The sequence below is a fragment of the Cicer arietinum genome, chromosome 1 (assembly GCF_000331145.2).
Source record: "Cicer arietinum cultivar CDC Frontier isolate Library 1 chromosome 1, Cicar.CDCFrontier_v2.0, whole genome shotgun sequence".
Classification (NCBI taxonomy): Eukaryota; Viridiplantae; Streptophyta; class Magnoliopsida; order Fabales; family Fabaceae; genus Cicer; species Cicer arietinum.
In genome coordinates, this window is record NC_021160.2 from 23,557,383 (window position 1) to 23,570,995 (window position 13,613).

Sequence of the window (13,613 nt, forward strand, 5' to 3'; positions counted from 1 at the left end):
ATATAATCCATGAATAAATATTATTATTATTATTATTATTATCATCATTATTACTATTATTACATTTTTATTTTTATTTTTTGATACATATATAAATAAAAATAATAATAAAAATCGGTCAATACATAAATATTTTCTACTCAAGAACTACGTGTGTTTTGATTTTCCTATTGCACCTGGGGATACGTAGGAGCCATGTCTTCCCCTTGTCAAACCAAATTAATAAAACAAATATTTTTTTTCTTTCATAAATGTAAATAATTTAATTTTTTTTATTATTCTTTTTGGGGTAAAAATAAATAAATAAAAAAATAGATAAATAAATAGTTTGTATATAATTAATTATAGGGTAACCATTTTAACGGACGTTGTAGGACGATAATACTTCCCTACTCGTAACCGACTCCCGAATCCAAATTTTTTATTCAAAAATATTATTTTAGGTTTTATCCAATTTTTTCTTTAATAAAAATAAAATTGGTGGCGACTCCTTTTTTGCGGACAAACCGGACGCGACAAGTTCATACATCAATGTACTGGTTTCAATTATTATGTGATTCCTGGCAGCTACATAGTATGAAATTTTAATGTAATATCAAAATCGATGAGCTGACCTCCGCTTTCAATTTTTCTTCAATTCTTTCCTGCTTGTATACTGCAATTAGTTGGAGAACAAGAACTATAAATTGGAACAATACATTAAAGCTAGATAGAAGTTTCAAGTTGTACCTCCAGAAGAATGGGCTATTTTTACCATCTTTTCAAACCCCATCTCTAAGTCCATAACTGGCACAAATGTAGGCTTGCCAATCACCATCCCAAATCTTCATGTATATTCATAATCATGATCCATGTTCTTTTGTTATTCAAGTCATGCATATAGTTAGCATTAATCAATCACAACAGAAGTAACAAAACTCACTTGAAATATGACTGAGTAAATGAATCAATTTTTTCTTTTGTTGGGAGTGCGATAACAACATAAAAACGTGAAAATTGAGTCTTCAGTTTCTGAACTCTGCACCACAAAATTCAAATCAAGCACAAACTCTTTTGCTAGATTTATATACTATGTAGCTGTTACGAATCACATAGTAACCTATTGAAGATTGAAGCCACATTGTTGCAGTCCCAGTTTGTCACAAAAATGAAGGCCACAGACAAACCCCCGCAATTGAAAATAAAGTCCTACAAAGAAAATTCTCAAAATTTCAGAGATGAACCAGCATTTGAAAGGAACAAAAAAGAATAGGGAACAAAACACAATAGCAGGCAGTTACTGGAGAAATTGGCACCAAATTAAGCCGATAGGAATTTGCAGAGAGAAAAGCTGAGATAAAATCAATGAAGGATGGATGTTGTTCCCCTTTCGATGCATTTCTCATCAAACACACTCCATTTGTACCTACAATAATGTATTATATTGTCCTCATTTTAAACAAGTTAAGATAAGAATACACAAGCAATACGGCAAAACACCATGCCATCATTACTCATTATTATTGATTAAAAAGTTAAAATTAAAACACCATGTATTTAGTTTGTTCGAAGCAATTGTATCTAAATAATGGATTATACTAGACAAAGGTTATAAGCAAAATGGGTGGTTGTTAGGGTTTTTAGATGATGAAGATGATAACTAACTACATTAGTATTGACGAAAATGAGCCATGTGCATTAACTAACATAAGTTAAAGGGATAACTTCATGGTTTTAAAGTTACGAGATCAAACTAATTTATAAAATAAATTAAAGGACCAAAAAGATATTTAAAACTTATATAAATGATAAATTTATATTTAGATTATATAACAAATCAATTAATAGCAATAACATTAAAATATAAATGCATTATTTTCAATTAAACAATTCTCCCAATTAAGTAATTATAAATTTAATTAAGTGATTTGATTCCAACATATACACTTTTAATCCAATGAGATAGAAAGAATTCTACCATGTACCACTCCGTTCCACTTTTTTTTTTAATCCAAACAATAAAACCATGTTTATATCATTTAATTCCATCTTATTCTATCAATCCAAACAAAATTCAAGGCAAAATAATTTAATAAAAAAAGTGGTGACGATAAACAGTTTCTAATTACCCAATTTTTTTTTTTTTTGTGTCTTTGAAATTTTTGAGAGATCAAATTTAGTACATGAGAAATTTTGAAATGCCCAATTAAGTTCCTAAAAAAATTAAAAATACATTTTAGTCGTTAAGAAAAATAAATCGAAACGATTTAGTCAATTTAGGAAAAATAAATCCTAGTGTTATTTCATCTAGAGAAACTACAAGTCTAAGATAAAAACATTTTTGATTCTATAGTGGTATGCGATTCCGAAGGTGTGGCTTCCGCCGTCTCTATCATTTGTTTTAGAAGTTGCATTTTCTTTTTCATTCTCATGTTTTCTTTCTTCGCCCCCACGTTTCTTAAGGTGCATTATTGTCATTTCTGCTCGTCTTTTTTAAGGTGCAATTTCATGTACTATTCATGCGATTTTTGTTTTTTTATTGCTATTTTATATGAATTTTTTATTTGGCCTTCACGATTTGTGGATATTTTGTTTATCGTTGACGGGATTTTCGATTTTTACTTTGTCATGTTGCGGTTTTTTTTTTTGTTCTTGTTATTTGCTATTTTATGTGAATTTTTTATTCAAATTTAAGTGACAAATACAAACTAGGTCAACAAATTAGAAGAACTTGGTTGGGTAAGAATAAAATCATAGTGTTCTAATGCAAACACAAAGAGTACTTAAACATAAAATTAGTATGTTTAAGACAATTAATCACCTCAGATTCCAAAAAGTTGAATCTATCGCTGTCTTTGATAGACTTAATTGTTGTCAAAGACTTAATTGTCTATTTTTAATTATTGTCAAATATCTAATTGTCTTTTTTTTCAGATAGAATTATATGTGGGAGAATCAAGATGATAAATCATTGGACAAATTAGTAAAAAAAAAATATAATTTTTTAACTGTGGTTCACATAAGAATTAGTTTGGTTCGATTTATTTTACTTAGAAATTAAAAAATATATTATTTTTTTGAAGGAGTAAAATGAACGGTTAAATTTTTTTCAAGAATTAAAATGAATTTTTATTCTTTTAATAAAAATATATTAAAGTTACTTTTAAAGTTAAATATATATAATAAAAACATTCGTGATATTCACCATAGAACAATTCATGATATATAAAAGTGTTGTTTAAAAACCAGATCACCAAAATTTGATATTCCATTTATAAATATCTTTATAATTTTTTTGGTAATTGACAAGTACTAGTACACGTTTTTTTAAGCACATGTTAACAATTCAATTTATTTTATAATTAAGCAGTTTTTATTTTATTTTTTATTTGGATTTATTTGTTGTGTAATCGAAATAATTTATTGCAAGGAATGTACCATAAAGCAAACGAAAAAAAGTTGATTATTATGAAATTAAATAATTAATAATTAAATAATAGTAATATTGGGCAGGCTTTGAGTGACGTGGCAACAGGGGATTGGTGACATGACGTCGAACCTTATTTTTGTGTGAAAAGAAAAAGAAAATGAAAATGTGACGCCGAAGCTGAGATCTCTGAATGAGTTATTGTTCTTCAGCCGCGTGAACGAAGCTGAAGCTTCATTAGAATCGAGTTTTGTGAAGGTGTGAGGTTTAAGAAGAAAAAAAAAAGATATAAAGAATGAGGTCATTGTTATTGTTGTTGATTGCCTTGTCTTTCAGCTACGTCTTTGCGGAACACATCTTCCCTGTTCATATCGGTAACTAATCTAATCTCCTTACTTTTTATGTCTCTTCGATTTCTTAGGGCTTTCAATTCAGCTGTACTCTTATTTCAATTTCTCTCTGTTATCTTAATGCAATTTTTTTAGTTAATATTATATCATAAGTTTTCCCTGTAAACTATTTTCGTTTTTATTATGTGAGTTTAATATATGTCAAGAATTTGAACAGGTAGCATATTTGGTGGTGGTGGTGGCGGCGGCAGTAGTGGAAGTTCTCGTGAACCGAAATACAAGATTGAATTCCACCCCGAAGATTCCCCTTTTCACCCTGTAAGTTTTCCAATGTGTTATTGTTTGTGTGTGTGTGTGTGTGTGTGTGTGTTTTTTTTTTTAACTTGCTAAATTAAATTACACTTTAGACTAATATTGAATGTTAGCATGGTTCAAATGATGTGTAGTATAGTGTAATTATGCTGTTTACAAACACAATGATTATCACCTTGATGGTGGTGATAAATTCTTTGTTGATGTAGACCTCTCCAATGAGAGGAGCTTTACCTGCGAAGGCACTCTGATGGCAAAGTTAGGTGGAGTTAAAAGTAGGGTTTAAGAGTGAGTTATGAAGTGAAGTGACCATACCTGGAGGCTGAACCCGTATTTAAAGTAATTTTTGGTTCCGATAGGGACCCTTGTGATAAGCTCTGATTGGTGGATACTCCTTGGATGATATCATCTAATTTTGCTGAAAATTCTCTTGATAACTGATAAGATGATAGCAAAGAGTTTGTTGTAAAGAATAAGGTCGAGTCCAGATGTGCTCCTATGGTCTTCTTCTAGAAGTAGTACTAGTGTTTGGGTCTAATTGAATTTGAAGGCCACAGGATGACATGGGCTCTGGGCCAAGGTCCATCCTGGTACGTGCTGGTTCTGAATCAAAACTATGAGTTTAAAAATGGTGTTATATTTTGATGATATCATAGAGATTGGAAATAAGAAGGGGTTTGGTCTGTTTTATTAGATTGGGGATTTAAGCAGTTTTACTAATGTTTGCTGACAGTAAGGAAAGGATTGACAACTCTGTAACACAATTTTTTTTGATATAACTAACTGAATGTCACCCACCCCTCCTTTTGGGTGTGGTGTAAACTTCATAGATATTTATCCTGTTTCTGATAAGAACTTCCGATGTTGAATTCGCAGGATGATGACCAGGAATCTATAGTCGTACCGGATAAAAATGGACATAAATTTATTTGTTACTTGCCTAAGGTGGAAAAGGAAAAGAGTGGAAAGCCTGTTATGCAGCACAACGTTAGCAGCATGATTGTTGAAACTGAGAAAAGGATTAAACAGAAGACACCAGATGAACTGTTAGAAGTATTGAAGGGTCCATGCTTTATCAGAGTTAGTATTTGCATCTCTATATTTGCTTTGAATGGTTATACTTTAATTATTTGTTTAACTTTATAAACAGATAGATTAGTTTGGTCTCTTAAGAGTCTTATTGGAAATAATTTTCTTACATTGGATAATGTGTTTGTGCAGCAAGAAGGTTGGTGGTCCTATGAGTTTTGCTATCAAAAGAAGTTGCGACAACTACATTTGGAGGATGACAAGGTATTCCCTTGATTGTATTCAGTTTTGGCTCTTGACTATCTTTTAATAAATTTCTATTTGCTTCATCCTTTGGTTAGTAGCCCAGTGTGATGGAATTGTGAGCGGAATTACATTCCTAAATGAGTGTTTGAATCAATTCACGCGATGTTGCATGATAGCGTGGCTAGTGCATCCTGGCAGTTGGGTCGGTATACAATTTGATCACCAACATTTTTGTTATATTATTAAAAAGTTTGAACTTTATATGGGGCTCAATCTTCTTACAGGCTTTGGACTCTCCCTTTTTACCTACTTAGACACAGAGTGCATTTATGTAAAATTTGTGAACCCCAACATAAAGCAAGTTGGGTTCCTCCATAAGATAATTTGTATCTTTCTTTCTCATAATAGGATTCTTGGGTTCCTGATAAAAAAAATCAAATTCGTCGTTACAGTTCATACAAAGCTTTAAGGCTATGTTTACAATATTGGCAATAGACTTTACAAAGGATGGGAATCTGTTCTTTAGAGTGCAAATGTTTTGTTCTATAAAATACATCTTAGGAAGAAGTGATCCATCATTGTCTCATGTAATGGTGAAGTGTGAGGACTGGCCAGCCTCCTCAATGTTAATCCCCAAGTTGACGGTATGTTTGGGGATTATGGATAGCTTGCTGAGTGTCCATGCCGCCAAGTCACCAGCTAGTTAGAGAAATGCAGAGAGCTGATTTGGACAAGTTCAAAGTGATGTTTGTGCCAGTACAGTACACTAGCCTCATAAGTTCGGAGTTTAGTAGGTGAAACAGTTGTAGGTTGAGCTTCCCCTTCCAACTTAGAGAGGTTGAGTATGGAAGTTGCCAGTTGCATCTGAGTGCTTATTATGAGAACCTCTTAGTATATTCCAGTGTTACAGTAAAATAATGAATCTTGCTAATGTGCCCCCTGCATTAATTGGCACTTGTTTCAATTTGAACTGTCAATGAATCTGATCTTTAGATTCCCCAACCTTTGGCCTCCCAACCTGGGAGTCATTTCAAAAGGCATATTTCATTCATTTTTCTTCTCCCTTAGTTTCTTGTTTTCTTTTCCCTTCAGCAGAATAGAACTTTCTCCCTTCTTGGATAGACCTTTGGTGTTCTGGCTTCTAAACACTCAATTGTTCATGTTAGTGTTCCTCTTGTATTTTACATTTCATGTCTCTCATTGTTTCTTGGAGTGAGTGCTTGCTTGCTAATGAGATCCACTTAGTGTTCTAGTGCTGGCCGGATTTTTTTGTTGAGCCCCCATTGTCAACTTGGAAGGTATTGCCATGTTTGCTATTTTTTCTTGCTTACTTTACGTGAACAGTAGTCATTTTAGGATGAATTACTGTGCCCTGATTGAACTCTCAGGAGGTTAACCACGTTGTTCTAGTCAACACCCATCAATAAATCTCGGTCTTGCCTGACTCCTAGTGTATCTATCTAGTCTTTTCGGTTGTTCAGATTCTAGTTTTTCTTGGACTACATCAGACTCATCATTATCTAAAAATTATCAAGTGTTTTGTCAAAATGTCTCTTCTCTGAGTCCAGGTAAAGAGGCCCCCACTGAGGAGTAGTCAAAGGTGCAATGAGCAAGATTATGATTCTTGGTCTTTGGAACTTGAATTCATCTAAATGTATCAACTGATTCAATAAGTGCTGAGTCATGGGGGATGGCTAGTGATCATGGATGGCTTGCTGCGTGTCCATGTCGCCTAGTCACGAGAAAGGTATGGAAATATTGAAAGCTGACTTGGAGGTCCAGCTGGGTGTCCAGTCCACATTGGGAAACCTCTATTTTTGTTTCCAGACCCAATTCTTATACAGCTTCCATGAGTTTTGGGCCTTCGGTTCATTTACCATTCTGGTGATGATTGTTAACAGTAGAAGTTAATTGTTGATATAAATCATACTTTTGGAGCACCTTTTATTTTGTTGTTCATTACTCTTGCAGTTACTTTTAGCAGTTTTCATTTATATTCTTCTGTCGTTTAATTATATTCAAAATCTTGTAAAATCAGATATTCACACATGATAAATAACAATCAAATGTACATTTTTCTCCGTTATAGGTAGTCCAGGAGTTTGTCTTGGGAGTGTATGATCCGGAGGCAACAGCTGCAATTAACCAAAATCTTTCTGACATTTCTACATTGAAGGATCCTCGCTCAAAGGATGCCTCACAAAGGTACCTTCCCCAAATGGCTGTTAGCTGGAATGGTTTCACATGGTATATGCTGTGATGAGAACAAGTACTTAATTAGTATATTATATGTTCATTCAGGTACCATGCTCACCAATATACTAATGGAACCACATGTGATCTAACAAATAAGCCAAGAGAGACTGAGGTATGAAATAGCAGAAATCTAGTTGTTTTATTCTTTCCCTCATCATACTGATTTCATATTTTTATCACAGGTGAGGTTTGTATGCTCAGAACCCAGGGCAATGATCAGTTCAATCACAGAGATTTCAACTTGCAAGTATGCACTTACAGTTCAAGTCCCTACGCTATGCAAGCACCCGTAAGTCCTCTCTTTCCATCTCTCTGTGAAGTTTTTGTGTCAACCACTTACGTCTGTCTACTAAGTTATAACATATGAACTCACGTGCCTACAATGCATTTAAGTTTTTAATTTTTCTTTAGATTGTTTCAAGAGGAGAGACCGATATGGCACACCATCGACTGTAATGTGCTTCCAAAGGATTACAAGTATACTAAAGTGAGACAAGATAACAGAGATGCGGATATTGTTATGGTTACAGATTCAGAAACTAATGATTCAGAACAATGACGTAAATATACAAAATGGAAAGAAAAAAAAAGGATGTTGTTCAGCTTGTATGTTCTACAATGACCAAAAAGCGGCATGAAGATAGCCTTCTCTACAAGCCTTCCTCCAAACAGTGGATAAACAGTGCTTTTTCATCTTTCATAAGATCAGATTTCCCGAAAAGTGTATTTCATCTTTAGGTGGCTCTTGGAGCTTATGCAAGATTTGTATTTTTCTTCTTCGCATGTTATTATTATTTTAAAATAGGAGTGTTTCTTATTATTTGGGAACTTTTGAACTTGTTGTGCACAGTGACAGACCAACATTTAGCACTACAGCTGCTGACATTTTAAAATTGTTAGTAACATAGTATATACTAATTATAAATCAAGGAAGTCACCTCATTTGATAGCAGTTCAGCATTTGATAGCACTTCAACAATTACCCTCCTTTTGCTGAAATTATTATATGAAATTCTTTTATTTATAAAAGCTAATAATTGTGAGAAAACAGATTAGGCAGAGTGATAGTAGGTACTAAATGAAAGAGGAAAAATGAAACTTGCGCTCTCACGTGTTAATTGGTGGTTGCGTCACCTGAGGCTAATACCCATTTTTTTATGTTGGTGAGTAATTGTTTGAGTTATATACAATTAATCATACAATTTAAGCATTTTCGCCATTTGAGAGTGTTTATATATATATATATATATATATATATATATATATATAAAAGACTCATTTAATCAATGCACTAATTAAGAAAAATAATATTTATATTAAACTCGTCAAGGATGTATATTCTTTATCGAAAATTATTTTTCATTTATTAAGAGAGATAAATACCTGATCTTTCAATTTTCTTTATTTAGAGGTATTTTTATAAAAAAATAATTAATACATATGTAATTAGAAAAGTATCTTATAAAAAGGACATTAGTTTTTTACAAGAGAATCTTATGTAATAAAAATAGTATTTTTTCTAAAAGGTAAACATTTTTATTTATGTAATAAACCAAAACATAGCAAAGAGATGTGCTAAGGTAATATATTATCATTTATAAAAATAGGCAGACGTACTTAACATATCATACGCGAAATTCAAGATTTCTTGACTACTTAAAAAATAAGCTTTAAAAACTTGAGCAAAATATCTAAAAAACATTCCCATGGCAAATACCACCTCTGTCATTATATAGAATATTCAGGTGACTATATCCTAAAAATTAAAAAAAAAAAGTTGATTATAATATTAAATTTGTTGACAAGTAGAATTATTTTACTAATTTATCTTTAAAGAAATAATTAATTTATGATTTTATTGTACTATTTATTACAGATTACATAAGAAAATATAATATAATTAAGAGTAAGTTAATAAAGAAATAATTATTATAGTTGAAAAATTAAAAACAGTATTAAAAAATGACATAATTTTTTTAAAATCTTATATTTAAGCTTGACCATTATAACACGAGTATCCAAACATACAATTTAAAATTAATCACTACAAAAATGAGTCCACCAAATAAAAATGACCACCATCTATTTATTGAGACATCTAGTCTAATACTAACAAAGCAATTTCACTTAACAAAAAACTCCTACAACACAACATATATGCAATCCACTTAGCACTAATCATGCGAAAACACCTATAAATATATGTAACCCATCCCACACGGTTGTCTCACCGTGCTCTGCATCCATTGTCCACAAGACAGCTTTAAGACTTTAGGTAAATTCTTCTATAATTCTGTAGTTTGACTTTTTAAGTTTAAAATAATTCTTCTTCTATAATTCAAAAGTTTAGTCATATTAATTACAGCTTCAAAATTTCTTTAAATACATCTTTCAAGTGTTCATAAGTAGATAATATAAACAATTAATCATCACTAATCTATTTTCTATGGTGTATAGCTATGAGACATAGATTTGCTTCACCATTTTTATTTGATTTACAACTTGAACTTTCATCACTCAGATAATATTGATCCGTCTTTCTACTTGTGGATTTGTCATCCTTCTTCAATTTGGGGATGAACCAACCTTAACTTTGCTTTTCCTTTTTCTCTTTCATTCATTGAGCAAATTTTACCTACGAGCTCTTGTTCAACTTTCTTTAACTTTTCAAATATTGTAGGCAAGTTCACTGTTGCAAAATCCTTAGACTCATCCATTGTTGAAATTATAGGCTTGATTTCAACATTTTTTTTTTTTGCCAAGATCATTAAGTTTATTAATAAATTGTGTGAATTGTTTTTTTTTTTAATTTATCAATGGTTTCACTATTTCTCATGCGAAGGAATTCAAATGAATTTGTTAATCTATCAACTCTAGAAACACTTTCTTCACCTAAGCTCTATGTGTTATTTTCAAAATGTTTCACATTTATTGTGCTGTTTTATAATTGAAACTCATTTGAAATTATTTTCGTCCTAAAGCAGACAAAATAATATTTTTGACTTTCTAATTGTATTGAACATTTTTCTTGTCCAAATCATTCCATTGTTCTTTTGGTTTTCAATTTCATTACCATTTAAATCCATATTTAGAATATAGGATATTTTCAATAGTTTCCATACATCCAAATCATAAGCAACAATATGGATTTTCATATTCTCCTTCCAATATGAATAGTCATTTCCTTTAAAACTAGGAGCTTTATGGTACACTCCCATTGGATTCAAAATTACATTGCTAGCCATTTTGATAACTCTTTGAGTCGTCATACTAGTAACACAAAAAGATCAGAGTCTTGATGCCACTTGTTAGTTAATAAATTGCTTACTCTATGAATTCTAGATGCGGTGGATTGAGTAGAGTTCACCCTATTAAGAGTTTATCAATCACACAATGAAAAACAATTTGGAAATGTGATAGACTCACATACAATAAAGTATTGGAAATTGGTTTTAAAAGATTAATGGTATTGCTATCAATTAACACAAATGAACATCGGTAAATTCACACAAGAAATAATGTTTGATAGAAGGTTTCATAAACACTTGATCTTCGATCAAACTTGTGAATAGTTCTAAACACTTAATGATTGCACAATTGATACAAACACAAAGAATAACAAAACTTTCAATAATGAATCAAATTACTAATGTTGAGAAAGTTTCAAAACAAGTTTTTATCTCAAGAGATCAAAACAAGATATTGATCCAAAACATAAACTTCTAGGTGCTTAATCTTTATACAATCTTAAAAGGAAATAGTAAATTCACCACAACTCCGAATTAAACAAAATCGATAAAGAACGAAATTGTAGAAGTTAAATGAGTTAAGGGAAAGAAAATCTCGATTTAAACACGTCCTTACGCTTCATCCTTTCATGTAAAGTACATCTAATTGTCATTCAAAGAATGAAAGTTTCTTTCTTTATTTCGATGTCGAATGTTTACAAGATTCATCAACAATTGTTACAACATGTATGTCAATTTCTTCTTCCTAAATACTCTCAAAACTAGATTCTTGGAACAATCGTCCACATAAATCAGAACTTTATCTTCAAGAAGAATAAGTCATGTTGACTTCTTGCCTGATATCCCTAGAGAAACTATCTCTCTAGTAAAAATTGAAGATATTCACTCTTTAGCCCTTCAACACAAAATCAATCGATATCTCCTTGATAATTTGCATTTGGAATAGATACCTAACACAAATATCCCTCTATGTTGTTTCTCGTACAAAACTTTGATTGCCAATCTGACTTGAATAAGAAATAGTTTTCAATTGTATTATGATCTTGAATGCTTCCTAATTGAAAATAACAACTTTGTAACTGTCAAAATTGTCATAAAACTGTCAAAAAATAACTATGTAGGCTTGGTGAGTTGATTTGGACAGGTTGTGAGTCAATTCACACTATTGTCGAAAACAATTTTTAAAACTACATCAGTATGAATCAATTCACACAATAGTGAGTCGATTCACATAACTCCCTATTTTGTGGTGAGTTGATTCACCATTCTTGTGAGTCGATTAATAGATTTGGAACATAAAAAATGAAGTCTTAACATTTGTGAGTCGATTCATAAGCCCATAAGTCGATTTATAAAGTTAAGAGTCACTTAAAAAAGGTTTTTAATGCATTTACAAAGTTAAACTAGGGTTTAATGGTAGTTCCTGACATTGAAGAACTACCCCCAAGCCACACAGAACCCCTAGAAGACCCCAAGGTCTAGTCTTACATGCAAGCTTAATCATGACTTCCACTATCACACTCATTTCTAAAATTATGCATGAATACACTAGGTTCTAGATGCTCACATTTACCTTCCTCCCATTGTTGTCTTAAGTTACTCATTATAAAAGAAGGTCATCATATGCATATGTCAAGTATAACATAGTCACATAACTTTATATGCATCACATTCACACAATTTGTCACATTCAAATCACAACATGCACATGGTCACTTAGTCACTGAATAGCATATTACATTGACATATCAATGCCATTTTAATTACATATAAATGAATAAATGAAGGTTAACACAATAACATATTTCAGTAATCAACAACAACTCACAGCAAAGCAATAGTAATAATATTCATAACAACAATATAATAAGGTTTCTAACTCATTTTATGACTTATTTTTAGTTAAATAGTTAATCCATTTATTTGACTTTATAGGAAAATGGCCTAGGCCATCCCCGATGAAATATAGTATTGTCATTTGTCTTGTCACAATTTATACTCATGAATCCATCACACGAAAACTAACCATTATATAATTCGAAGAGAAAGACGCTAACAACGTAAGGTTATGTTCCTAGTTTGATTCTTCATGATTCATCCAATTTAACTCTATAATTTTTCGAACATGACGAATGAAAGGATTTGAAATGTTGTTTAATCAATCAAAATCAAGATTTAAATGATAAAAGTAAGAAATATATGGCGGAAATTTTAAATAGAATAGAAAAACACTTACTTTTTTATAAGAAGTGCCTTAACATGTGATTGTTTGATGGAGACTTGTTATAACGTGACTGTATGGAAGAAAAATGATGTTTTTTTCATGGAAACAAGGTCACTAAAATCACATAGTGGAAAATGGCATTAAAATGAGATTCAGATGCCTATTTATAAATTCCCAATTGGAAGTTTTTGTTCGCACGAAGAATCGAGCATTAAACAAGTTATTAACGAGCGTATCGCACCACGAGGTGGCACTTAGCAATGCAACATGAGGGTTTTTCAAAGTGTTTCCCAACCTTTACTTCACACAACAACACTATATCTTTGCACAATAAAGATGGTCAAGAGGCGTTGATTCAATCTTCTTATTTTTAAATCCTAATATATTTCATTTTAAATTATTCTATATCCATCATTCTAATTCTCCAATTTCCTATATCTTAACACACCACAAATAATTATGCACACAAGAATTTAAGAAAACGGAGTGTCATATTTCTCCTTGTTACCAAAATTTCGTCCTAGAAAGCTACCTGAAGTAAA

At 31.5% G+C, this 13,613-nt stretch overlaps 2 protein-coding genes across 3 annotated transcripts; one reads left to right on the forward strand and one right to left on the reverse strand.

Moving 5' to 3' along the window:
• Positions 1-520: 520 nt before the first annotated feature.
• LOC101496471 (protein PARTING DANCERS-like) lies at positions 521-1,662 on the reverse strand. 2 transcript variants are annotated; one of them, XM_027336017.2, is made up of 5 exons: positions 1,281-1,662; positions 1,100-1,188; positions 923-1,018; positions 730-824; positions 521-644 (listed from the first exon to the last, which is right to left on the reverse strand). In XM_027336017.2, the coding sequence occupies exons 1-5, from the start codon at positions 1,383-1,385 to the stop codon at positions 634-636; spliced, it is 396 nt and encodes a 131-aa protein (XP_027191818.1). In that variant the 5' UTR covers positions 1,386-1,662; the 3' UTR covers positions 521-633. The 2 variants fall into 2 exon arrangements, with proteins under 2 accessions (XP_027191818.1, XP_027191815.1); XM_027336014.2 differs by having other exon boundaries at positions 521-655.
• Positions 1,663-3,564: 1,902 nt separating this feature from the next.
• Positions 3,565-8,551, forward strand: LOC101491488 (protein OS-9 homolog). The gene is made up of 8 exons (XM_004488456.4): positions 3,565-3,780; positions 3,974-4,074; positions 4,945-5,148; positions 5,290-5,361; positions 7,433-7,548; positions 7,645-7,711; positions 7,782-7,888; positions 8,011-8,551. The coding sequence occupies exons 1-8, from the start codon at positions 3,702-3,704 to the stop codon at positions 8,156-8,158; spliced, it is 894 nt and encodes a 297-aa protein (XP_004488513.1). The 5' UTR covers positions 3,565-3,701; the 3' UTR covers positions 8,159-8,551.
• Positions 8,552-13,613: the final 5,062 nt, after the last annotated feature.

Excerpts from the sequence above, each read along its gene's own strand:
- LOC101496471 (XM_027336014.2), bottom strand. The coding sequence starts at position 1,385 with ATGAGAAATGCATCGAAAGGGGAACAACATCCATCCTTCATTGATTTT. Across the intron at positions 1,189-1,280 it reads ATTTGGTGCCAATTTCTCCA|GACTTTATTTTCAATTGCGG; the intron begins GTAACTGCCTGC and ends TTTTCTTTGTAG. Across the intron at positions 1,019-1,099 it reads GTGGCTTCAATCTTCAATAG|AGTTCAGAAACTGAAGACTC; the intron begins GTTACTATGTGA and ends TTTGTGGTGCAG.
- LOC101491488 (XM_004488456.4), top strand. The coding sequence starts at position 3,702 with ATGAGGTCATTGTTATTGTTGTTGATTGCCTTGTCTTTCAGCTACGTC. Across the intron at positions 3,781-3,973 it reads CATCTTCCCTGTTCATATCG|GTAGCATATTTGGTGGTGGT; the intron begins GTAACTAATCTA and ends GAATTTGAACAG. Across the intron at positions 7,712-7,781 it reads ATAAGCCAAGAGAGACTGAG|GTGAGGTTTGTATGCTCAGA; the intron begins GTATGAAATAGC and ends TTTTTATCACAG.